Raw genomic sequence first — 27026 nt, 5'->3', positions numbered from 1 at the left:
CAGATACTATTAAAGTTAGTGTTTCTTAATCACCTGGGCACTTCTGAAAATTCTACCCTGAGTGTCTAAAGTTGGGCACTCAAACTTAGAGGCCACTTTTGAAAGTGTGATTCTTAGTGTACTGTTGTGTGTGTGTGTGTGGTGGGTGGGAGGGGAGGGGAAGGAGGGAGTTGAGCCACACAGAATTTAAAATGTGTTAATTGTCACAACTGCTTTTGACTTAAAAGTTTTACAGTTTACAGGACTACAGTATAACAGTGTATTTTCCAAAAAAAAAAAAAATTATGGCTTTTTATCTTTTAAGAATTAATATCCATTTTTATTTTTATTTTTTAGAAACTTTTTTCAGATGCAGTTAAGACTTGTCAAAGAAATGGTCTTTGTACAACTAGCACCTTTCTCAACAGCTTCCATTCTCTGTGTGTATTTAAAATCACATTTGCAAATTTCAGGGACAAAAATAAGTTTCTACCGTTTTTTGTTTTTTGGTTTTTTTTCCTCTCCTTTTGGCAGTGCAGAAACAGTGCAGTTGTGAGATAGGGAGCTGGATTCTGATCTGGTTTGTGCATCATTGAGAAAATGGTTAGCTGGTTCAGCAGCAGGGCCAATATTACTCTCATTTACGCTGGTACAACTCCATTGAAAACGATGAGGTTGCACTGGTGTTTATTTTCCGTGTAACATAAATATATATTTCCATTATGTGGCAGGGTACTGGTATCTTCCCTTGACAAGATGATAAGACTTTATGGAATTCCCAGCCAAAAAAACTTTGTGAAAATGGTGTTAAACTTGTAAATACACATTAAAAATGTAAAAAGGGGAGGAAACAAACTTTAAAAGAACTGTGGAATTTCAAAGAAAACATTGAAAAGCTAGGAAATTAAGTTAAATTAAAAATTTTAGACAATACTATGTAATTAGAGAATTAAAGTACCATACGTTATCTATATTCTGTCCTGATATCCCCGCCATCCAGTGCACCCTACTTGAAAGATAGGTACTTGATCGACAAGTATTGTTGTATATTACAGCCAGCTGCCCTATTCAACCCGACATATAGCTTCGTGGTTGGCCCCTGACCTCTCGTGTCTGGGAGACATCTTAAATCCTATGTAGTCAGTGGGAGTTGGAGATGCTCAGTACTTCTCAGGTTCAGTCTTATAATTTGGTGGTTCATCCATAGAGTTTAAGAAATCTGTAACTCCAGACACCTTTACAAAATTCCCCCCTGGACTGATATACCATGGTTTACATAGTTGAGTTTCAAGTGTGTTTAGGAAACTATATTGGGAAAGTGAGGAAGAGGTTAAGTGAGTCATTCAGGCCTTGTCCAAAATGTGCTGAAGTCAGTGGAAATACTCTTTGATTTCAGTGGGCCTTGGATTGGAACCTTTGTGCTTATGACTTGTAAAAGGTAAGTATTTGGTGTTGCCATGTTGTGAATGGAGGACCGTCTGTGACCATGGAGTGGGTGGGTATTGCACAGATTATGCTGAGTATGATCACAGTGTAATGGGAGTATTTGGCTCATTATTCAATGTCTATCTAAGGTATTAGAAACCTATTCAATTACTTTCTAAGCCAGGAAAGATGTCATACAGGCATAAGGTTGTGTCATTAATTTGGATGGAGGGTTAGGGGCATGGATACAGAGTTAAGGTTGTTTTTGTGTTTCTTAACAATGCATATTCATATTTGTCTGCTTTTTTAAGTTTTACCTTAAAATCAGTTTTTCCTGGCTGTTCAATATATATGGTTTTGAAAACTTCAGCATTCTTTTATTTCCCCTTAATTTACTGATAAGTATTCACAACCTTAATTACATATTAACAAAGCATCTGTTCTGCAATGTGAGTACTTATTAAGCTTAGAATTACGGATTATTTGTCTAAATTGGAGGCTAGGAAAATACTGACTTGTTTTGCTTTCTGTGGGGCTTCTGAAAACATATTTTATTTTCTTTGCACCCATCTCCCCCTGCCCCTTCTTTCCCCAGGCAACATGGCTTTGTAAACAATTGAATACCCCTTGTATCACTCAGGAGACTTTATTGGAAGAAACATTAGAGCTGACAAAAGAAGTAACGGCATTTCAAGAGAGAGGACAGGTATGTAGGGAGAGGTAATGGTACCAGCTCAGTGCGCTACGGAAGACAAATTATATGACACTGCCATGATTTCAAATGGTGGACAACTTGATCAGATTAAAGTATATAGTTTTGCATCAATGGTGGTTTGAACATGGGTGTACGAATTCGTAGGTGCAGGGGTTTCCATAGAGACAAAATAATCTTTTTGCTGCATATGATAATATGAACAGAGATAAAAATATGCTATGACACAGACAGGGATGGGAGAGACAGGGATTGGCAATGATTGAAAACCTTAACATTAGATTCTTATTAGATACTAGATATACATTTCTGGGTATGCACAGTACTGTTTAAAGAGTTATACGGTTTCACAAGAGAGACCCTGTTCTGTTTTAGCATGTTTGATGATCTCCATTAAGTAAGCACTATTCTCTGGGGTCTGTTTCAGTACAAAATACTTCCAGAAGATATGTTCATGGAGACCAAACACTTCGATGTGACAGAGCTACTTAGCTATGTAGGGTTGATTTTTCTGTAGCATGACACAAATAATGTACTTGGTGCACTAATTTAGAGTAGTGTGCCAATCTAGTCATTTGGTGAGTGCAAACCCAAGAGGCACTCAGGCTGAGGAGGCAGCAGCAGGGTTAGGAGGACTTTTAGAGTATGTGTGTACTGCAGTGTAAGCCCAGGGTTTGAACTCAGGCTCAAGACTAACACCCCTTCCATCTAAACACAAATCATGCTCACCCAGGGCTCAGACCCAGGGTCCCAGGACTCGATGAGGGTGGAACCTCTGAGTCGGGACCCAGGTTTCTAGCCCTATTGCTTTGTAGTGAAGATGCAGCTACACTGGACTCACACTCTCAGAGTCCACCAAAAGTATTCCACAATCCCAAGTGCCGACTTTCTTTGTCCTCTGTACAGTCAAGTTTGGTGGACAATGAAGTTTTCCCACACTGCACCTGAACAAAGGGCTAGAGTGGCCACATTTTGGGAAGCCATTAGGAAGTCTGGGATATGGGTGGTTGGACTCAAGTCCACATAATGCCATGTAGATGCTGGGGTCCCACATTGGGACCCAGGGTTCAACAGTTCCTAAACTGGGGTTACAGTTGAATGTAGATGCTGAAGCCCTTGGTTAACAAACCCAGGATCTGGTAGGTTAACCAACTCAAGTTCTACTAATCTGGGGTTTACATAGCAGTGTAGACATACCCAGTTCCTAGGCTGGCCAAATTTAAATGCTCCAACCAACCGTCAGAAGAGCATTTGTTTCACTACTCTCTCTGAATTTATTAATCCTTCCACCCCACATCTATGGCCCAGTACTCTGGAGCCATTCTTTCCCCGTCCCTAACATCTCATGGAAGATTTTTTGAAATAAGTTGTTCAGTGAGCATTTTTGCCAGTTGACTTGAGGTATGGTATTGACATGAGAGTTACTTGCCTTGTAGGTCAGTGAAGTAAGACGTACAGCAGTGGTTCTCAAAGCCGGTCCGCTGCTTGTTCAGGGAAAGCTCATGGCGAGCCAAGGCTGGTTTGTTTACCTGCCACGTCCGCAGGTTCGGCCGATTGCGGCTCCCACTGGCCACGGTTCACCACTCCAGGCCAATGGGGGCTGCGGGAAGGGCGGCCAGCACGTCCCTTGATCCGCGCCGCTTCCCGCAGCTAGTGAAGATAGAAGAAAATGAAATGGGGGAAGGATGTCCTGAATAAATCGGGTCAGCACCCTCTTTACCCTCCCTGCCACAAAAAAATAAAAATAAACCCCTGTATTTATTACATTGAATCAAAGAGTAAGGTTTGGAGATGCCTCGAGTAGCACTCCTGGTCTGAAGATTTGTGAGGAAAAAGTCCATCAAAATCACTGAGACTACCTCCAAAACGTCTGCTTTTGAATGGGATGGAATAGGTTGGTATAAAAATGGCTTTTATTGAGAAAGTGAACTTTAATAATTTGAGTGAAGGGTTTTTTTAAAGATTATTTTACTAGATTCATGAAACTCAATTCAGAGAGGGGGAAATTTAAAACAAAAATTCCCTTTGGTTTAATTACTGTAATTATTAACATATCTCAGACTGAAGAGAAGCACTTTCAAGGGTGTCCTTTTGGGCTTACTTGATTTAAAAACACTGATGGTGTAGAAGATTAAAGCCAAAGATATCAGGGCTAATCAAGTGGCAAAGAGCATCTGAGAGCTGAAATCGGTGGTGTTTTTGTGTTGTGCTGTTTACACCTTTGTTTGTAGGATGTTAGCTACTAGAGGGATGACTTTCATAAATAATTTTTCCAATTCCCTTGCATGATTTTGTCTTTTCATGTATGACTGTTATGACTAAGGATGAAATTCTGGCTCTATGGAAGTCAGTGGGAGCTTGGCCACTGATTTAATTGTGCCCAGGATTTCCCCCTCAAAGATTTTTTTTTTTCCTCCTTGCTCACTCCTTCTGTCCATGATCTAAACCCACTTTTGGCATAAGTGGCCATAATTCCAGTGGTGAATTTGATGCCATATGCACACTTTGCACCCATTAGCACTAAGAGGAAAAGGGTGAGTATGCAGAGACTAGAATACAGAACGCAATATACATATAGCTCAATATACAACTGGGCACTAAAGAACTGCAAACTTCTCCAAAGCAGTTTAATAAATGAAATGAGCTTATGTTTTGTAAAGTCCATCTTGAAGATCATCCATTGCAGTTTAATTTATTTAGATGATCATTTTACTTCGTGTGTATGAGATAACCAGGGCTGAATTAGCCCAAAGGCCAAAAAGCTCAGGCATTCATTAACTTAGTATACCTATGTATTGTTACTAGAGCTGGGCATGTACTGCAAAACAATTTCCACAAATATTTATTCAAACTTTTTGATTAGTTCACTTTGGCCCCATTTGCTTCCTGTGAAAATTTGAGCATTTGAGTTTTACTGGCCCAGAGGTTTATGGAATGGGGATTTTAAATGTATGATTATTCTCAGAAACTGAATTTTTAAATTTGCACATGCAAGCATTCACTAACCCATGGTCTAGCACTGACTAATGAGCTCAAATAGTGACAGCCAGCTGTCATCAATATACATTTACAAATATTCAAAGAAGAAGTCAGATATTTTTGAATACTGGATAAATTTGAGGGAATCATGATCTGCTAACAAATATTCCATGAACGGAAGTAGAGGGTCCATTTTTAGATAAATTATTGCAAATTATTTCCTCATCTCTAGTTATGGCAATGTTAATACAGTAGAAACCACCTTCAAGTTATTCCTCTAGTGAAGTGTAATGATTAAGTATTTAAAGATTTACTTATTTTGTCAACTGGCTAAAACAAGAAATTGAAACAACTATAGGTGTTAGGGGCTTGTGTGGAAAGTTTGTTCTTTGGACTGTAGCAAATTGTAGTGCAGATATTTGCATACTATGTAATTACTTAAAAGTGCTCTGCTGTTGCGAGTCAGCACCTGCATAGTCTCCCTGTGTGTTTAAAGGAGAAATAAAGAAGAGAAGAAAAACAGAGGCATCCTTATCTTTGCATGCTCAGTGATCAGATCTGTTCCAGGACAAAGCACTACAAAAGAACAAATAGAAAATGTCTGTATGTATGAGTCGCATGGTACGCACACCCCATCCTCCTTTGGGGCATGGTGGGGTTGTGATACCACCACAGTTACAGTCTACCAGACAGTCTTTAGGCTGAAAGCAGCACGGCCCAGAGGTCAGAGACAATATGGCTGCCCTTGGGGTCAGGGCAGTGCAGCCCAATGGCCAGAATCAATTACAGCGGCCTTTGCATTCAGGACAGCGCGGCCTAGTGGCTAGAGTCAATTACAGCATCCCTTGTATTCAGGGCAATACAATACAATAGTGTAGTGATCTGGTCTAAAGTGATTGAATATGCCCTATTAAAATATTAAACAGAGTGGTGATTTTGTAGACTACTGTTTAGTGAAAACTTCACTGACCAGGAAACTAAACTGGAATTGAGCCATAGTCTTCAGAAAGATCTGGCTTGAGTGCTGATAAAGTGCAGCACCGATACATATGCCCTTGATTATTTTTCTCCGGCAAATTCTGGTCAAAAAAGAGGACTAAGATTACCACTGCAGTGAAAGAAGTTAGAATAATTTTGGTTTAAATTGATTTGGCAGGGCTCAGCAGAGTGGACCCCCTGGCAGTTGCTAGCCTTTCTTGACATGACACATCAAAGAAGTCAGTAAGACACTAGCTGTTTCTGATAGCAGCATGACGCACCTTTGGAAGGTGACAGACTCAAAGCCACAGACCCAGGCTCCAACAATGAAGGGCTGCAGGAGGCTTTGACGCACCACCCTATGGGACTGACTGACTTTCAAGAAACAGAGCAATTTCTTTCACTTTTTCTCTTTTACCTGCTTGAATGCTGTTTCGTGAATGGCTGATATTAGGAAAATGATTGAGAATTGGAGACATTAGAGATAACAAAGACCTAATTGGGTCATCTTGGCTATTCCCCAGCAGGGGCAGCATTGTTCTCTGTAGTATATTCTTAAATGCTTTTTCCATCCAATTTTAAATGACTTGCATAATGGAGCTTTCACCATTTCCTTTGGAAATTTTCCATGGTCTAACAGAGATCATTGTTAGGGAATCTTTCCTGATGTTCAGCCAAATTTTCTGTTGTTCACTTTCATCTAGTTATACCCACTACGTTATCCTAAACAAGAAGACCAAAAAACGAAACAAAAAAACCCCAAACGAAACCTTCTTCAGGTTTACACCCATCAGATTGTGTGGTGAAAGCAAGGAATGGGGAAACCCACAAGTGATGTAAATGTTTATTTGGAACAACAAACATCAAATGCACATAATCAAAGAGTTTTCTGAGTTAGGTGGAGGATAACTTTGAGTCAGAAAGTAGAATATCCAACTAGAGAAGTAATCCTGGATCTAGTTCTTAACAATAATGGGGAACTCAATGAGATTGTGAAAATTAATAGGGGAGCTTGGTACCATGGACCATGAGCTGCTTCAATTTAGCAGAGTAATTAATGATTTTGCTGAGCAGTAGAGGGTTTTAGACTTCTGCAAGGTACATTCTGGAAAACTGCAAAATTAAGGTACTTATCCTGCAATGAACTCTGTGTGGGCCCTTGGGGGTCCGCCTATGCAAAGCTCATTTTAGGATCAGGCCCCTAGTGAATAAGAAGTGGTAGAAAGGGATTTTAAGATCCACCAGTCTGGATGACCTAAATAAGGCTTAATATGTTAAGTTCCAAAGAAAAAGAAGTATCCAATGTACATTGCCTTTATGAGGATACTCAGTCAGCTAAGACTTTTAAGTAAAAAGAAAAAGAGCCAACTGCCCTAGTAATTTAATAATTAATAGTTATCTTAACATTGATAGAATGATACTCCTTTATGGTATTAGAGTAATTAGCTAATGAATTTACCAAACCATTATTCATTATTTTTGAAAAGCCATGGAGAAATGGGAGGTACTAAAATAATGGAGAAATACAGCTGTGATACAGCCTTCAGAAAAAGAAAGAAGGGTGTTTCTGACAATAGCTGCCAAGTGAACCTAGTAAAACAATGGAACAAATATTAGGGGAAAAAATCATTAAACATCTAGAATAATATAATCTCTTCTGCTATCTGACATGGAAGATATTTGCTTATGAAATATTGCCAGAAAGTAAAGATATTGAGAAGTTGGATAGAATACAGAAAAGAGTAACTGAAAGGAATGGGGCTGAAGGGGTTTAATTATGAAGAAAGATGAAAAGCTTTTGTTAATGTTTAATTTGTCTGACTAACAACTACAGCTTTGTGGGGTGGGACATGATAATTGTCTGCCGATATGTGGCGTACACAGCACAAATTATTTAGGGAGATACAAAGAGTTATTAATTAGGAGTATTGCGATAAAATAAAGAAAGGGAAATTCAAATTGATTATCAAGAAAACTTTCCTGACAGCAAGAGCTACAAGACCGTTGAATATTTTCCTAAGGGAAGTTGTGGAAGCCATATTGCTCAGAACATTAAAAATTACACTGACTTAAGCTCTAAACAAAATATGGTAGGGAACAGTCTTGGCTTACCAGAGGATGCACTAGGTGGCTTAATAGATTTTTTTTTCTATATCCAATTTCTTTGAGTCAAGGATCCTGCATTATGTTTTCCCTCTAAGTTTTAACATTTAATTGAAGAAAGCGACCATGGGTGTGTGGCATGATTTGATTTTTATAAACCCATGCTAGTTATTGCTTGTAGTTCCATCATCCTGTAGGTGTTTACGGATTATTTTCCTCTTGGAGAGTTGTTTGGTTATTTGAACAGTGATTTAAGTTAGGTTCTTTCAGTGAGTAATTACCAGGATTGCCCTTTCCTCTTTTTTTGAAAAGTTAGTGTCCTATTTGTGTCTCTCCTCCTCTCCTCCAGTATTCAGGTGTTTCTCTAGTTTTCCTTGGCTTCATAACAATGTCAGTAGCTCAGTACACTTGTTAGCAAATAATTCATTTAGTAACCCGTGTTGCAGACCATCCAGACCCGTTGAATTAGTATAGATTGTTTTTGTTAATGCATTCTTCATTTTTTCTTACTGTCTGTACACTTTTCATCTTTTTTCCTTGTTATTAAAAAAACGTTAAGTAGCTTTTTAGAATCATTGTGAATTTCCTGTCTCCCACTTCTCTTATTAGTGAACCTACAGTATTTGTATTTGTTTTCCTCTGATATATTTGTAAATTGTTTCCCCTAATTTAAAAGGAGAAATGCTTTTGGGAAAAAATATGAAGGACTGTTTTAAGAACACAGGAAATTAGCAGTGTATATATGTAAAAAATTCAGAGATATAAGATTATAAAATACAGTATTTGAAAATCATGTTCTCCCTGATTGCCAGTGCTGAGTTCAGGGTTCTTCATGTCCCATGTTACAGCTGATAACATCACTAATGCCACAGACCTTGTCCTGTAAAACAGCACGTAGACCAGAATTCTTCTGAAGTCAGTGGGACTTCTTATGATCATAAGATTTTTTTTCACTTGCAGGATTGTGGCCTAACACAATAGTAGGAGTGTGGATCTCGGGGCTGTTTACATGTTCATGACATGTTTAAGCCTGGTAGGTGAAAAGCAGAACCATGAACTCAGACCTTAGCAAGTAAAAAGTCATTTCGTTTATTTTTAAAATGAATTTCTGTGTTCTTTTTAACTCAACATATATGTTGTGCTAATGATTTGGGGGTCTCAGTTTGATTGATTGATGTATTTTAAGAAGACATTTCAGTCCACCATTAGCCAGAGTGCCTGAGTGATAAAATTCCTTTTGAACTCCATTGTGAATATTCAGCCTTTCTTTTTTTGTTTTATTTTTTGTTTTGTTCTTTCTTTAGAAAATTCCCAATGCACTGTGGGCCAATCTGATCCAGGAGCGTCTGTCAAATGTGGACTGCATCAAACAAGTAAGAATTGCTCCTTGGAGGGCCAGTGGATAAGCACTTACAGGACTCACACACAGTAGTTAGCATTCCAAGTCCCGAGCAGAGGAGGGAATGGGAGCAAATCAACAGGGACTGAGGAGCGGATTGCTTTCTTGAACATCCGTGGAGGGAGTTTGGAGCTTTACTAGCAGGATGAAGGGGAGGATGAGAGTATGCATATGCTAATCGTATAGCAGTGAGATGATCAAAGGTTGAACAAGCATAGCTTTGTTGATTGCCTGGGGCAACTGGCAGTTACAGTGGACAAAACAGATAAACAGAAAATACGTAAAAATCAATATATTGGTTTAGAGTTTTAACTTCCCTTGTAGGTGGGGAGAAAGAGCCCTAATGTTTATCATTTCATTTCAATCTCCTCTGTTTCTCATCATATCTTTTTTTCCCCCTCCATGCTAAGAAATGCTGTATTTGAACATATACTCTTCCCAGTAATCATTAATAAGTTAATTATTAGGTTGCAGAAATGGGCAAATGAATAGGCTCGAATATGCCCATGGGTGCAAGAAATTCTTTCCTGTGGGCTTTGCATAAATGTAAGGAGGGTGTCCTAAACTGGAACTTCTGAAGTAGATTAATACTGGGCAAACTGAGTGGTTTGAATCTGGACTAAAGGAAAGCCCAACCCCCTCTTGTGTATTTCCTTTAGATCTGCAGAAGCTGTTATGGTTATTGAGTCAATAATCAGTCCATTAATAAGATTGTTAGAGCCATAACAGTCTGTTGGGTATAAAGCCTCTTTTTGAATTATGCCATAACACAGACTATGCAGTATATGGTGCACTTTTCTAAAAGCACTGTACAGACCACAGTCTACATTAGGTTCACGCAGTCTGTGGTGTATCAGCTGAACTGTGCCTCAGTTTACCCACCTGCAGATGGCAATTCCTGCCATGACAGGGATGTTGTGAGGTTTGCCATTTAATAAAACCTTGTCCCTTTTTGACATCACTGCCTGGCTTGTTCATTGAATAAAGCAAGACAGTAGCTAATGTTGAGATAATGTCTTATTGAAATACTGAAAAATCCTCTCCTAAAACAGCCTTAACAGATAATTGCAGGTGCCAAAAATATCATGTAGCCCATGAATCTGTAGTGTTTCCATGATTTGTACTGCATTTTGCAATGTTCTGCAAATTCTAGGCTTTTGTTTTAAGAGGAAAAATAGAGGCCTTGTTTATTTTACAAAACCAACCACATTTAAACATCCGGGGCTGGAATAAGATTGTAACATGTCATGGTCCCATCATCACAGGTGAGACCAAACCATGGGCCACCACATACTTGGGCCACTACCTTGTGCTTTAAGATTGTAGATTTTGTGGCACAAGTAGTGTAACTCTTCTATCTATTTTTGTTGCAAGTACATAGCTATGACCACATAAGTGGTGTGGTACTGTCCAGTAGCAGAAAATGCTGTCCAGCCGAGCAACAGCTGAAGTGTGCACTGTTCCATTGCTCAACCCATTACCACCATTAAATCTGAACTTAAAAGTTTACATGCAACCATTTAAATGACAAGGTGGAAATTAAAAAAACAAAAACAAAAAGGAAACCAAATGCAAAAAACGGCATTAATACACTATGGTTACATATTTGCAGTTCACAAAAGGCCAAACTGTGGTACCATTATTTGCGTTATGTTGTGTCTTACTCCTTAAGTAATTTCATTCAAATCTAAAGAGAAGGCATCAAAGGAATAAACAAATCACAGTCTGTAAATTCCTATATGGGGAAAAATATTTAATAAAGCGCTTTTCAATCTAGTGGATAAAGATATAACACAGTTCAATGACTGGAAGTTGAAGCTAGACAAATTCAGACTGGAAAGAAGGCGTACATTTTTAACAGTGAGGATAATTAACCACTGGAACAATTTATCAAGGGTCCTTGTGAATTCTCCATGATTGGCAATTTTTAAATCAAATTCGGATGTTTTTCTAAAAGGTGTTCAAGTGGAATTATTTTGGAGAAGTTCTACGGCCTGTTATATGAGGTTAGACTAGATGCAAAATGGTTGCTTCTTCCCTTGGAATCTGTGAATCTATTAAATTATTGCTACATATTTTACAAATAAAGTTATTTTAAAATACCTTAATATATATTTAGCTAAATATGTATTTACTAAGGAGACTGGAGTCATCCAAAAAATCAGGGTATGCTTTGTAACATTTCAATAAGATTTTTTTCCAAGTTACCATGTATTCAAAAACCCCAAACAAATATATACCATAACTTTACAAAAGGAAATTTATAGACCAAGTACCTGATTCACCATTACATTAATCCAGATTTATGCCAGTGTACCTCCCTTGAAATCAATGGGGTTACAGCTGCATAAAACTGGAGTAGCATAATGATGAATCAGGCCCCAGATATCTAAATTACATCATCTATGATGAAAGACACAACTTTATTAGTTCAAGCTAATGCTCCTTCCCTAAATCTAGCTGTTATTTCCCCTTTGAATCCTCATGGTATAGTGGTATGAGTCCAGGACAGAAAAAACTATGGAATAGCTTTTGAGTTCATTATGTATAAGACTTCCCCTCCCCCTCCTTTTTTAAATGGCCTATTTTCTTTGCATTTTAGAATGTCCTGGCACACTCTCCATCTCTCAACCACTGGGAGATTTGAAACAATCATTTTGAATTGTTAGAAAGAAATTAGTAAAGAGTTTGGGAAAAAAACCTAAATGTCTGGGAAGTGGTTGTCAGTTTTCCTGTACAAAATACTGTATGCCTTAATCCATAATTTATCTGTTCATTTTGAATTTGCAAAGTAGAATTAAACTTATGCATTGCAAATCATTATGCTTGAATTATTTGGGTCTGCCTAGTTTCTCTTAGAGCTTTTTTTAAGATGATCTGCCTTTTTTTTTTTTTTAAATGGTGATAGATGTTTATCCCTTCAGGCCAAATATCTGGTGGTATTTACTGTATTTGCATAAATGTACTAAATACACTCTGGAATTAAGCCTTTCTGTGTAACTGTAGAATGTGTTTAAAAACACAACTATACAATACACAGTCTTGTACAATTATGTGATATGTGGTTTAGCAACTGCTGAACTCAAGTGAAACCAATATTGTCAGTTGTGGGTATAATTGAAACCGAGCAGAATGGGGCAATAGAAACAACCAAAATTTTACATCGAGGTAGTGCTATGAGACTGTCAAAGATCTGTGGCAATTCTATGGCAAGGAATGATTCAGTTTATTGTACGATTGTTGCCCTCACAATTGGATATGAACATTTTAATATTTCTCTAGTTGAGTAAAATCAGCATGCTTATCATGCCCCCTAATAATAGTGACACAATTCTCACTTAGAAGGCAGGGAGTATGATTTAATGGCTAGACCAGGAGAGTGGGAGGTAAGACACCTGATGGCTATAAAGTGCTAGATGGAACTGCTTGCTTGTTCTCAGAGGCCAAACCCACTGAAATAAAAATAATTACAAAACACAGCAAAGCCCAGAATGAAACCCAGGAGTTCTGACTGCTAACCACTAGACATACTGTCCTTGCATTATCAAAGAAAGGAGTGTCTATGCTAGGTTTTTATTTTTACTCAGATTTGCCACCATAACTACCACTGGTGGAACTCCACTGCTGGTGGAAGCAATGGGGTCGCTAGCGTAGACAAGGTTACAGGCTGCCACTAGCGTTTTTAAAAGCATGTTTTTTAACCATGGTCAGAGCAGACCTACTGAAATGATAGCTGCTGGTACATTGTGTACATTAGTGCTTCCATTGTTGTCACCAGTAGTGGAGGTGATTGGTGGTAGAAATGGTGGGAAATTTTAGAGAAAGAGGTTATGTGCAGACAAGGCCTTCAAAGCAGATTCTGTTTACTGGTGAATAATTCTTCAGTTTAGGAGTTTTTGAAAAGCACCAGAGTATTTCTAAACCTTCTGTAATGTACTCCCATCCCTCACAGAAACCATATTCTCTCTTGCTGAAGCACACACGTTTTTAACTGCTAAGTTTCTTACATGTTCATTGTGGTGCTATTAAGATAAGTGTCGACATTCTTCAATATGCAGACAAATTCCACTCTTCTCCAAAGGTCCTGTGCACACTACACTTTTTTGCCCCATATTTTCCACAGTTGCTAATGCTGTTTAAGCTCCACTAGTGGTGGCAATGATCGGAGCTTGAGTCAAGAAAAGGCACTTCCAGCTGCTGACATTTTAAGCATGTAGACCTACTCTGAGTAGGACATCATGATGTTTAAAATGCCAGCAACTGCCTGGAACCCTGTCACTCCCATTGTTGTTACTGCCAGTAGAACTGAACCAGTGCTTGCAGTGATGGGACATTTGGGGCAATAAAAACTTACAGACATCTCCAAAAAAGCCAAGTTAAGCAAAAAGGGAGTGCTTGCTACTAGTTGAGTTAGATGTGAATAAGTTCACTGGGCTCTAGAAAGAATGTATAATGGTGCAGTAATCAACAGCCACTAAACGTAAGGCTGTCCTCTACTTGCGCATGCTTAATTTCCATATGAAAGAGGATCAGTGCATTTTTATTACGCTTTTTAAGTGAAATCTAATACAATTAATATTGTGGACTGTAGATTTTTGAATTCTTTCTATAGATTTATGCTATATTGCTCATAACACAATTCAGTATTTTATACTGAAGATGTTACTAGATTGCAGGAGCAGTGTGCTGGACTAACATAGTACCACCAGCTGTTTGTTTTATTTCTCCTTGTGGTGTCATTGGGCTGGCATTAATTGCACAGCTTTCATCCCACTGACAGTAGGAATACAGAATTTTTTGTGCCATTGTTTTGACACTCACAGGTTTATAGATGTCACAGGCATCCTCTAAGGAGTACAATTTTATTGATCAACAGCTCTGCTGAGATTGTATGTGTGTGTTCCTCTAACACAAATGTAGTTAGGACTGCAAGGGATCAGGCAGGTAGGTCTTACAGCATACACAGAAAACTTATTGCAGGCATTATGTTAGAACAAGGGACCTGTGAAGCTGATATGAGGATGTTTCATCTTATAGGGTTAGTACATGGTGTCTATAGCTCCACTGGCTATTACCTAATTCTTGGTGCTGTTGGGATGTAATTTTGTGGAATGAATTTATAGAACTGGAGAAGTCTAGTGTAGAGGTTGGTCAGTGGTGAATTTGCACCCTTAGGAATGGCTTTTTGAGAGAGTGGCAGTTGAACCTTATGTACCAGTCTCAAGATCATTTGGGAACTTAGCCTTTGCCAGTGATTAACTTGAGTAATTGGGGTATTTTACTTGTTGATACTAAGCAGTTTGGGAGAGTTGAAGAGGCTTTCATTGATGTGAAAGAAAAGATTGCTGGTGGTTGGGTGTAAAAAGTGATGAACTCACACTTGCATTGGCTACAGGAACTTTCTTTGGTTATTGTTTGGTGGATGAGATCATGTAATCATGGGCCAAATCCTGCCTCCTGTTTCATCTGTGCAACCCCATGCAAGTTGATAGTGTACTGTGTTAGTGTAACAGAGGGGAGAATTTGACCCATTAACATTAATTTATTTGTCTAAACAGGACACGGCTTCTTATTCAGTACTGAGGCTACCAAAATGCTTTTTGTGTGGGAAAAGACTTTCCTGTCCAATAGAGAGATTGACAAAGTGTGACCTCCTCCAACCTCTAGTCCTCCTTGTGACGGGTTGCCCCCGTTTCACCCCTGTCTGGGGTGCCACCTGATGTACTGGAGTATCCCTGAGGCTGCCTGTTCCACCAGCCTGGGCTTCCTTACACTGTCCTGCTGAGCCAGGCCCTCAGGCCTCCTCCAGCACACACACAGGTGCAGCTCCAGCTGCAGAAAGACACAGACATTGAAATCAGCACTGTATGGGAAGGCTTCAGCTAAGGAATTGCTTAGCACTCAAGTGCACACCCCCTCTGGAGTGTAAACCCCAAATTGTATTGTCTTGCGCTGGACAGAGAACTATACAGTGTAAGCTCATGAAATTCGTCCCCTCCCTCAATGTGGAGGAAGATATGCACAGCTTTTTGCTTCCCAGTTATGAATTCCACAAACTGGTTTTAGAGAAAACAAAACTAAGTTTATTAGATTTTAAAAAGATAGATTTTAAGTGATTATAAAGGATAGCCAACAAATCAAAGCAGATTACTGAGCAAATAAAACAAACACACAAACTAAGCTTAATATACTAAAGAAACTGGTTACAGATAGTAATTTCTCACCCTAAATGTTGTTTTAGGCATTTCTTTCATAGGCCAGACACCTTTTCCAGCCTGGGCTCAGCTCTTCTTCCTCCCCCACTTTTGTCCTTGTTTCTAAGATGTTTTCAGCAGTCATCCTGGGCAGGGATTCAGTGAAGAATGAAACCTGATTAACTCATTTCCCTGTCTTAAATAGGATTTACATATGGCGGGATTTACTTTGTCTTTCAGTGGAATTCCCACCCCTCTTAGTTGAAAATACAGGTATTCTATGATGGAGTCCAGTACCAGGTGACATGATCACATGGCCCTGCAGTGTCAAATCAGCCACGAGTCTAAGGACATTTGTAGCATTCCAGGAAGCTTCTCAGAAAGGTGGGAGATTAGCATCTTCAAAGTCCTATTGTTTTCCCCTATGGCCCATCCAGACTGATTGCATTCTGTCTTGTGGGCGTTCCCCAGGTACAAACACTTTTGTAACTGATACATAGACAATATTCCTAAGTTCAGATACATAAACGATACATGCATACAGATAGGATAATCATATTCAGCAAATCATAATCTTTCCAATGATATCTCAAAAGACCCATCTTGCATAAAACACATCTGAGTTATGCCATATTCACAGAATGGAGATAACAGTATCTCTATGAAGAATATGGGGTCTAGTGTCACACTCCTAATACCGACAAATTGCAGGAATCAGCTTGTCAGTAGATACTGTCACATATACTGCCCTCTGCATAGTGATTATTGTGGCATCTTTGCTAGAGGTATCCTCCCCGATTCCCTTTGGTCTTGTTCCCCCAGTTCATAGGGATGGAGGAAGAGGATGTGCCCAGTACAGAATAAATAAAGGAGTAGTTCACTGCAGAAAAGATTGTACAATTGAAGCTTATAGAGATGCCATCAAAAGGCCTGAGACAGTGCATTGTATTGGCAAGAGGTATGGTCATGGGAGAGTTTCAGTCGGTAAAGGTCATGCAGCCTACATCAGTCCGGATGCTCCTATTCTTGTAAGAATTATTATGTCACCTTTAAGTCTGTCTGCTTATCTCACTATTTATACTGCACTCCATGCCCCGGTATCTAACAGACTTGGGTCCACAGAGGACTATATTCATTGATAATTTTTTGTTGTTTGGTTACCTCTCCTTTCTTTGGATGGGAGGGAAGGGCATATAATACATTTTTAAAAAATCTGAATGTTGTGGGAAAACAATGGTGGAGACATTTTGTTCTGAAGGCAACAAGATTTGTGGGCTTTCTAATCTTTTATGAAAGGGCATTCCAAAGCTGTGGGCCTGTGGCTGAGAATTCTTTCTCAAGTCTAATGTGATTGAGTGTTGATTTTCTGCATTTCTTCACTCTTTGCCTCGTTCTAACCCTATCTGTGTAAATAGCTTTCTGTTTTTGTAATGAGTTTTGAGGATGCTCAGGCCAAACACTAACAAAAGAAAGCTGAGTGTCAGTGTAACTATTATTTGGGTGGAAGGTGTCAGTCACAGATAGGTTGATAGCAATACTGCACTGTAGCAAAGGACACCCATGTTTGAGAATGACCTTGGGTTTTGTCTGCTTCAGATTGCTTGAATTTGAAGGAGTTAGGTGATATCTGTACAAATACCTCATTGCTGCTGATTTACACAGTGAGATAGGTCTCCAAGGAGCACTTTACCTGACCTTAAGGCAAGAGCTGAATGCTGCATTTATCACTGTCTTTAAGTTGGAGGGGATTTGAGGGTCCAGTTGTGGGGAGTAGATGATGGCCCCAGAATGAAGCATTATGGAATCCTCAGGATCCTAGCTTTTATTCACGGCTAGATGTGAGGATGTGCTGCCCATGCTTGGATGCCTGGAGGTTATTGTTATCAAGAAGAGAAAATAGATGGCTTCATAAAGAAACACATTCTTATCAAGTGAAGTTACTAATTACACTTTAATGATAGTCAGGAGGGCAGAAAAGACCGGTGTTTGCATAAAGCACGATAGGCATATTTTAAGTCAGGTCTTGCTCTGCTGTATGTTGCTACCTCTTGCTTAGTTCCCAAGCCACACTCCCTTTTTACTGTCTTTTTCTTTTTTTATCTGTGACATCTGCTTGGAGCTTGTCCCTCCTGTGATACCATACTACTTGCAGCTGTTCAGACCTCCAGCTCTGAGCTGTGCATGGGGTGCCCTGAGCATACGGCCTTTTTGATGTGTGATAAAACAGAACCAAGCCACTGGGGGTATGGAGAGGGAATGCATCAGAATATCAATAAACCTGCTCTGAACAAAGCTCCAACTCTGTGGTAGAATAGACATTTCACTGAAGTGTCAAGTAGATGGATAATATATTCTAATTAGGGACTATTGGTACCTCAGAATTCAGAGACCTTGGAAATAAGATCCAAAAAGCTAACTATTTATATAGGGTTTATTTATTATGTATTTGTTTAGTGACTTAAAATATATTTGTTACACGCAGCTATTCACTGAGCTATGATTTCTTACTTAAACTTTTAGCCATTAAATTGTATGCGATCTGCTTTAAGGGACTTTGGCATTTGTATAATTGTATGTGAATCTTATGAAGTGTGTTGCATCTTGTTAAAAAGATCATCCTCTATCTTTTGTTCATTGCCAAGTATTTGCTTTTGAGCTGTAATGCTTCTAAACTGCCCTGGCACCAGAAAGCTTGTAATATGTTGTTTAGTTTGGATTCCAAAGAATATTAAACTAGGAATGGAGATAGTGGGTCAGGTCCTCAACTGGTGTAAATTGGCATAGCTGTATTGATGTCGGAGGTGTTATACTCATTTACACCATCTTAGGATCTGGCCCACTGTGGGTACAGGACTCAGTTTCACATGTATGACTGAACAGATCACATTTACAATGCCTAGGATCCTAACATACTGCTAAAACACCGTGGAACCTATTTCTGTTTTCTCTCCTCGGTAACTCTCAAGGGAAAAACTGATTTTTTAGCACCTGTGTGACCTTATTCAGTGGTTCATCCTAATTTGATAAAGCAAACACTGGGAGTGGCAAAATATGGCTTGCAGTTACTGGAGTCTTTTTTTATTGTCCTCAGATAACTGCAGGATGGCATATGAGTGAAATCGGACTAATTAGGGAATTTTAAGTAGTCTACTCTATTTTCTTGTGTAATTAGAATGCCCGGATTTCCTCCTACAAAAGTCACTGAGGTATGTTTAGCTGAAATAATTCTAAAATCTTTGTACCCCATAGTGATAGAGCTTCAGATTTATGTGGGAGATGACGATGATTGCTAGCTAATGCAATACAGTATTAAAATGTCTTTTTTCATACAAAGATATGTTCTTTCAGCTTCCTTACCACCTCAGAAAGTTATTGGGAGTACAGTGACAAGCACTTGTTCAGCTAAACAACTAACAGAGAGAAATTTAGACAAAATTTAGCAGATTTAGACTCAGGAGACATAAGAGAGGTAGATTTCAGATACTGCATCACATAGAAATTGAGTAATGCTGCAGCACTCCTGTGGTATTTCATAGATCTGTAAATGCTTCTTTTTTAAAGACGTTCAGTCCAACACTTATCTGGCTATAACAAGGACTTAAGGGAGCAAAAGGATTTTCTTTCTTTTGCTCTGTTGCTTCATTAGCTATGGGAAGTAGGTTTCCATTACTATGAGTTTTCCTGTATAATTTAAGAAAATAATGAAAGAGTGCATATTTTCTTCAGTGCTCATTGCTCTTTAGATTTGTTTAGTTTCTCTTTTTTTTAATCCATGGTGTGGCTTGGTATTCCTTTGAATATTTCAAAATTGTAGTGGTGGGTTTGTGCTGTTTGAGGGTATTTTTGCCTTTTGTTTTGTTTTTTCAAGAAAGAAGACATTTGTTTGTATCCTTTTAGGTTTTTTAGATTGAAACTTTAAAAATAAATCACGAGTAGAATATGTAAGTGTCCATTTTACTGTGATGATGTTATTAGTGCATGTCATTTTCCAACATATTCAACACTGCAAATGGTCAGTTTCTTTTCTCCCAAACATCCACAGTAGAACAAATCTTATGCTCTAGGTCATTGAGATGCTTTTCTCCCTGCTGGATGAAATTCATTTTTGGTACTGAGTACAAGGTCCCATTTTGAGGCAAAACTTTGTGTGCAGGCAAAGGGGCATCACATCTGTATTGTGGAGGGGTGGACTACCCTCTGCAGAAAGCTGGAGTAACCACTTTAGAGGGACTGCATTGCAACGCCCTGGTCTGCCTGCAGATTGGGATGTGTAAATGTTATATTTCCTTAATGCCTGCTTAATGGTTCACATCAAATCTGATTTCTTGGGCTTTGGGCGGATGTGGGTGTGAATTCTACCTTAAATAAAGGAGAAAGGATGATATTGCAGCTAAAGCACAGGACAAGAAGTGAAGAGATCTGGTTCCTGTTACCTCCTCTGATTCCCTGTCTGAACTTGAGCAAGTCACTTCACTGCTCTGTTCCTCAGTTTTCCTGTCTGATAAATGGGGATAATAATTTGACCTGTCTGATTTCACTGCCCAAGCTGAGTGCTAATAGTTCAAGTGGTGAAAAGTACATTTGATTTAAGAAATTATTTCAGTTGTAATAAATTGAGATGATGGTGTTAACATGTGAAATTATTTTTTAACATCTGCTGCTAATTTTTGGTGGTGTCTCTTTAAGTTTAATTTATATTATTTATAATACTATGTGAACTTAATGAATCATACAATGAGTGAGGAGGAAGATGGTATATAATCTTCAATAGGAATTGGAAGTGCAGTCAACTGAAAGATGGCTTTATTTGCAGTTTCTCATGTACCAAAATCTTCCATAAATGTAATATTTTTTTAAACTATCCAAAATTAGGAAAAAAGTTAATCACATAAATGATCTAAAATATGGCAAAATAGAAATAAATCTGGATAAATTCATTTGCATTTAGCCAGTCCCCAGCTCACTGCACCCTAACTTTATGTATCCTATAGAAATGTTAAGAGATCAGCTTTCTAGAAAAAAGATGAACCACAAGGCAATAAGAACTAGGCATTTAGAGCCAGACCTTGGCCCATGCTATGACCCCATTGTACAACTCTGCTGGCATAAAGGGGCCGTAAAGCTGCCCTAAAATGACATCTGAAGATTCCCCCCAGCAAAGAGGAATTCCAGACTGGTTTACAGCTAGTCTGTTCTAACATCTAAAATCCACCCCCACCCCCATATAGGGTTATGTCGGGGCAGTGCGCTTGGAAAGAACATGGTATACCCCAAATATCCCCACCTGGCATTTACACCATAAACTAGAGCAGTGCTGAGGCTGCTCTGACACATGCAGAGTATGAACTGGCCCCCAGTTGCCTCTCCACCTTCTCATGTCCTGTGTTGAGCATATCTCAGTCAGATCCAAGGATCCAGGCTTTATCCAGATAAATATTCAAGAGGTAATAACTTGATGTAACTAGCAATATTACCAAGGGCTCAATCCTGGGGGAGGTGTGTGTGTGTGCTATGTCCTTAAATCCCATTGATTTGAATGGACTGAGAATCAAGTGCTCTTGACGCCTTACAGAATTGGGTCTCCAGTGATCTGTAGATGTAATTAAATCTTCTTGACACTCAAAAATCTCAAAAGTGCCCAGTACTGAAACTATCAAGCTTTCAAAACATCAAACTTATAACTACCTCCACTCACTGGAAGTGATTATGATATTCCATAGATGAGCTCAGTGTTGGAAGAGTCTTCATCAGTCATTCATTTAAGAGGTTTGTATGGATTGTACTAAACAATTTCTTGGATGAGTACTCTGAATATGTTCATTATCCAAATCCTCCCCTTGTTTTAGGGTCAGTATAAGATTATGATCCTAAATCTCTTCTAAAAATATTTCATAGGTTGAACTTGTCCACTAGGAAAGAATGAAATGAGGTTACAATTGTTTTTGTCTGAGCAGGTGAGATAACTCTGTGTTTCAGAGAGGTAGAAGGAGATTCAAATGTTAACTGATATTTTAGTCTGGGAAATGGGTACATTTTCCGGAAACATTTGGGAAGCCCTGGTCTAAATGCATGACTTATTCCTGATTTACACTGATGTGAGATCAGAATCAGATAGTCTGTGTTCAACAAATGGGATTTTTAGTCATAGGATTTAATTGTTAAGATTCCCTCTGTTTAGATCAATAATTCTTTCATGTTTTTTGTGCAATAGGGTTGGATTTTGGAAGGTTTTCCTGAAAACCGGGACCAAGCATGGATGCTGCAGTTAGCTGGCATCACTCCGAGACATGTTGGTAAGAAATACAAGATTGTTTTGTGTGCCAGAGGCGAAAGCCACTACTGACCTAAACAAAAACACCTTAAAACGTTAAAACCAGTATTTCTTAAATGCGTATAACATGCCCAAGAGATCAGAGCAAACCAGAAACAGTCACTGGACTGGAGAAAATGGCTAAATGCCCCCCCCCCCCCCCGAAACTTTGGGGCAGTCTGTTGAATTATTTACCCCACCTTACCTAGATGAACCTTTGTCTTCTTACCACTTCGGAGCCCACTACCTCCCTCTAGTCCAGAAAATTCAAGCCTCTTCTGGCAAGTGACTGCAAACAGCTGTGCCTCTCTGCCTCTCCATTGAGTCTAAACCTCCTCTGACCTCAGGACCCAAATCTCAAGGATTCTGCTTTAATTGATCCCTGGGAGCAAAAAGGATCTAAAAGAGCCCCCAAGCCATTCCCTCTGTATGATAGAATAATAAATACAATTTACTGAATACACACAAAATGAAATGGAAACACCCAGGTCTTAAGCCTGACCTTTCATGCCACAGGTGGAATCTTGGGCAAGTCAAAGCAAAGATAATTCTATAGTGGCAGGGCCTTGAAGGACAAGACCCTAGCACCTGCCCTGCCCACCTTCGGACTGTCTGCATTTCCAAGTCATTATTAAATAGGGCCCTATCCAAAATACATGAGAAAAATGAAAATTGGGGTGAGGGTGGGGCTGGTGAATATGATTTAAAATCTGCACAGCTCAAGTGTGAGTAATAAACCAGCCCCAGTTGTAGTCAGCAGAGACAGGATAATTTGCTACTTTGGATTTGATTTGTACACAATTCCGCTGTTAGTAAAGGAATTCAGAATCACTGTGATAGTGTTTAGAAAAATATGTATATTGGATAGTACTTGTATGTAGTACATGTGTTTAAATGGTCATTTCTGAAGGTAGCTAACAGTATTGAAGGTCAAATTCTTTCCTCAATTTTATCGGTATAATCAAGAACAAAATAGCACCCTTAATTAGAATATAAATGAAGAAGAACCTTGCAAGATCGAATGCACATGCCTAAATTAGTTGAATTTAGTAAGTGAATGACCATTAAAGAAGCAAGATTATTGCATCACAGAATGTACTAAATTGAACTATGTATTTATCACAATATATTTCTTCCTAAAAGTGCCACCTGACTGATAGTTTTGGCCAAAATTTTCCCCCAAAATCAAATGTTCATAGGTAAAATACAGGCAAATAAGGAAAAATGCTACAAATGGGGAAGATGGCTAAATGTAGATGAACTGCATCAATCCATCCTTACTTGCAGAGCACACTTGGAAGCATCTCCAAGAAATGAAATCAGTAACTAACTGAAAATGCATTTCTATTCTGTTTCTTCTATGCTTAGTCGTGCTGTATGCTCCAGACACTGTGCTTATTGAGAGGAACCTTGGGAAAAGGATTGATCCATCCACAAAAGGTGTAGTATGCTTTTGTTACTGATCCCATCAGGAGAACATTTTTGTGTCAACCCAAGAGACACTGAAGTGTTGATGCTTTTAAAGTTGATTTTTACTGCTGTCCCTTTACGATGTGAGTAGGCAATGTAATTCTGAATCAGATGTTGTTTTAAATTCAACTTATATCATTTTCTGCACCAATTTAGTGGGGAAAGTATTTGTAAAGACCTGTTTTGCGGCAAGCAGCACTGCTGTATTACAGCACAGGTCACCCTAATGTGTAGTTACACCATAAGAATTTTACTGTTTACTATGGCATCTTTGATAGACCTTGAATGTCTGCCTCTCCATAAAAGGCAGTAACACCTTTGGATAACCTCCACTGTGTGTGATGCCAAGTGGGAGAGCCAACAGGAAATGGCAATGTTGCAGGTGGCACGCTTTGGATGTTCCACAGGAATCCATGTCAGTTGTTTCAGGAGTAGCACTGGGAGGACATGCTGAATAAAAGCCATCTCTTTAATTTGCTTTTCTACAAAGGCCTTGGTTAAAGTTCAGGGTAGGAGCCAGGAAATCTAAGTCCGGTTCCCAGCTCTGCCACAGACTTCTCGTGTAACCGTGGGCAACCATTCTGCACCTCCATCTCCCCATTTGGAAAACAGGGATAATATCCTACCTTACAGCTGTGCTATAAGAATCAATATTTTAATGCTTAAAAAGTGTTTATTGATCATTAGGTGGAAGGTGCTAGGGAAGTGCAAAGTATTATTCGTATTCTTAATTAAAGGCTTGATGTTACCAGATATGCATAGATCTGTTCTGGAGATCCCAGTGTGTAGTGGTAGCGGGCACTAAGGGACATAAACATACCTACCCCGCACTGTCACATGGCTGGCTAGTTCTCTCTGCCACTATCTGTCTTCTTTGTGGAGCTATGCAGTAGTAGTTAGGAAGGAATCACTGTGCTTCCCCTCTCCTTATGCCCCAACCTAAGGTCTTAGTACAATCTAGACCTTGATTATGATGAGGAACCTTTTTGCAAACTGAACAAGTTCTATCAAATTCTTTTTCGTAATGGGTCCTAATTACTGTTTAACTTCTAGAGGTGTACCATACCACCTTTGACTGGCCAAGCGACCCTCTGGTGCAACAGCGTTTGGTGGAGGCAGAAGGCATATCTGAACAGGAGACTGCAAAGCACCTGCTGGAATATCATAGAAACTTTCCCAGAGTTTTCCAGATCTATCAGCAAATATTAAAATTGATCAATGCCGACCAACCTTGTGCAGACGTATTCTCCCAGGGTAAATATCGATTATGTACAATTAGAAGGAAATTTGATAGCTGACAAATTCTCATCTGAAAGATTTCAGAGAGGTAGCCGTGTTAGTCTGTATCAGCAAAAACAACAAGGAGTCCTTTTGGCATCTTGGAGACTAACAAATTTATTTGGGCATAAGCTTTCATGGGCTTTAGCCAGTGGGTTTTATAATAAATTTGTTAGTCTCTAAGGTGCCACAAGGACTCCTTGTTGTTTTTTCATCTGAAAGAGTGATTCCCAAACTTTAGATAGGTTTCAGAGTAGCAGCCGTGTTAGTCTGTATCCCTAAAAAGAAAAGGAGGACTTGTGGCACCTTAGAGACTAACAAATTTATAGAGCATAAGCTTTCGTGAGCTAAAGCTCACTTCATCGGTGTAGCTCACGAAAGCTTATGTTCTAATAAATTTGTTAGTCTCTAAGGTGCCACAAGTCCTCCCGAACTTTAGAGACAAGTGTGCCAAGTTATAGGACTAAGATCTCACCTGTATCAGTCAGTGTTGATTTGCCTCTAATTTGATTGTGTTCCCTGTAACTTGCTGAGCTTGGGCTGTTCCAGACAGCTTCTTTGCTGGTTAGAACAGGCACGGTTGAATGGGAGGTCGTCTTGGTTCTGTAACCCTTACTCAGAACGAATAGCAATTCCTCATAAGAGCAGTCCCATTGGGGATGGAATGTGAGTAAGGGTTACAGAATCATTTCCTAAGTGATGGGGAAGCCTAGAGCTGCAGTTATAAAAGCCTGCAGTATCCATATTGGTACGCATACTGGAACCACTGCTAGTCTCTTGTACAGGTACTACCTGCACAAGTCTATTAACAAGTAGTGGTCGTTCAAGGCAGGTTGTATTTCATTATATAAAAGTTGCCTGCACTGAAAGGTTTGCTATGTGGTAATGCTTTGTTTGCTTTTGTTCAACTTTACTTTGATGCATTCTGATATTGCATGTCGATTCTTCATGAAAAAATGAGGAAACTGTCGGGAAGACCAAGTGATAATGTACTTTGTATCTGTCAGCCTGTTGATGGTCTATTATAGCCCTGTAATTTTGCATCTCAAAAAGGTCTTTTTTTAATGACAAGTGCTGCACTTTTAAGATAAACAACTAGGAAGTTTATATTCGGAATTTACACATTAATTACCTCTAAATTACTTAATTAAATTTAAAAGTTCATATCATAATTCATAAATCATGCATTGAATTGTAAATAAAAATTTGAGTGCCTGAATATTAATTATTATTAATTAATAATGTAGTGAGATAAATTGAAAACTGGAATGAAAAAAAATCCTCTCTAGATCTTTTTCTGCAGTGCATCAAGCAGCCAGATATTTTTTAAAGGAATAATTAGATGTGGAGACTGTCTGGGGGATCATTACTCCTAATTAACTTGGTTATTTACTGCAAATTAAGCATCATTTGTAAGCAGGATGGTTTGCCAATAATGTTTGTGCTTTTGGATACCCTGGTTGTGGAAAGTGCTTAGAATAAATAGAGCCCTCCTTGGTTAGCTGACATTTGTTTTTGGATAAATTATGTGATAGACAGATTATGATTTTCAAGATTTGTATGTTTAATTTGTATGTTTAATGACAGATGTGGGTGAGAAAGGGAGTCAAGAAATTGCAACTTCATTACATTTTTAGGAACTGAGGGTCTGGTTCTGATCCCACACCAATTAGACACCAGTGCAACTCCAATGACTTAATTGGAATTGCTTCTGATTTATTCTGGTGTGAGATCAGACTCACATCCAATATATTCAGTGATCTCAGCTGTACAGCATTCACCATGGTTTGGGAGCAAGGAATGTATCCCATGCACTATGATTCAGTATGATTCAAGTGCTCCTTAGCAACTACTCCCAGTTCAGGAGCTAGAAATGTCAGAACTGGAATGTGCTATTCTGACTTTTTTCTACAGTAGGAGGTACAAGGATCTGGAAATCAGACACAAAGGGGGATCATTAAACAAGTATACGTTAGTGTCTCAAAAACACGTAAAATGCTAGATTAAAGCACCAATCCCTTAAAGTGCCAAATGCAGTGAAGGAGAACTTGTTTAAAATATGGGATTACTCTTAAAGGGAAAATCAGTGTCTAAGATTTGGATTCTTGTACCCATTTTATTAGACTATTATAGTGTGCATCACAGAGAGTCATAGAATCTATTTGAATTTAAGGTTGTCTGGACTGAAATAGTCATTCA

General features: G+C 38.9%; 2 protein-coding genes across 10 annotated transcripts in view; one reads left to right on the top strand and one right to left on the bottom strand.

The window, feature by feature from the left end:
* Positions 1-27026, bottom strand: part of GFI1B (growth factor independent 1B transcriptional repressor) — a 528613-nt gene that overhangs the window by 110954 nt on the left and 390633 nt on the right. The window lies entirely within an intron of this gene.
* Positions 1-27026, top strand: part of AK8 (adenylate kinase 8) — a 125644-nt gene that overhangs the window by 32128 nt on the left and 66490 nt on the right. For all 9 annotated transcript variants that reach the window (XR_012155214.2, XR_013634755.1, XM_073313852.1 and 6 more), the window contains 5 exons: positions 2000-2110; positions 9481-9549; positions 21981-22062; positions 23448-23519; positions 24603-24803. Coding sequence is in view for 7 of the 9 variants with exons in the window: in XM_073313852.1 (XP_073169953.1) it covers positions 2000-2110; positions 9481-9549; positions 21981-22062; positions 23448-23519; positions 24603-24803 (535 nt within the window). In the remaining 2 variants the exon portion in view is untranslated. The remainder of the gene's footprint in view (positions 1-1999; positions 2111-9480; positions 9550-21980; positions 22063-23447; positions 23520-24602; positions 24804-27026) is intronic.

The sequence above is a fragment of the Lepidochelys kempii genome, chromosome 16, assembly GCF_965140285.1.
Source record: "Lepidochelys kempii isolate rLepKem1 chromosome 16, rLepKem1.hap1, whole genome shotgun sequence".
NCBI lineage: Eukaryota > Metazoa > Chordata > Testudines > Cheloniidae > Lepidochelys > Lepidochelys kempii.
The sequence above is the reverse complement of the archived record's forward strand: the minus strand, read 5'-3'. Positions and strand labels throughout refer to the sequence as shown.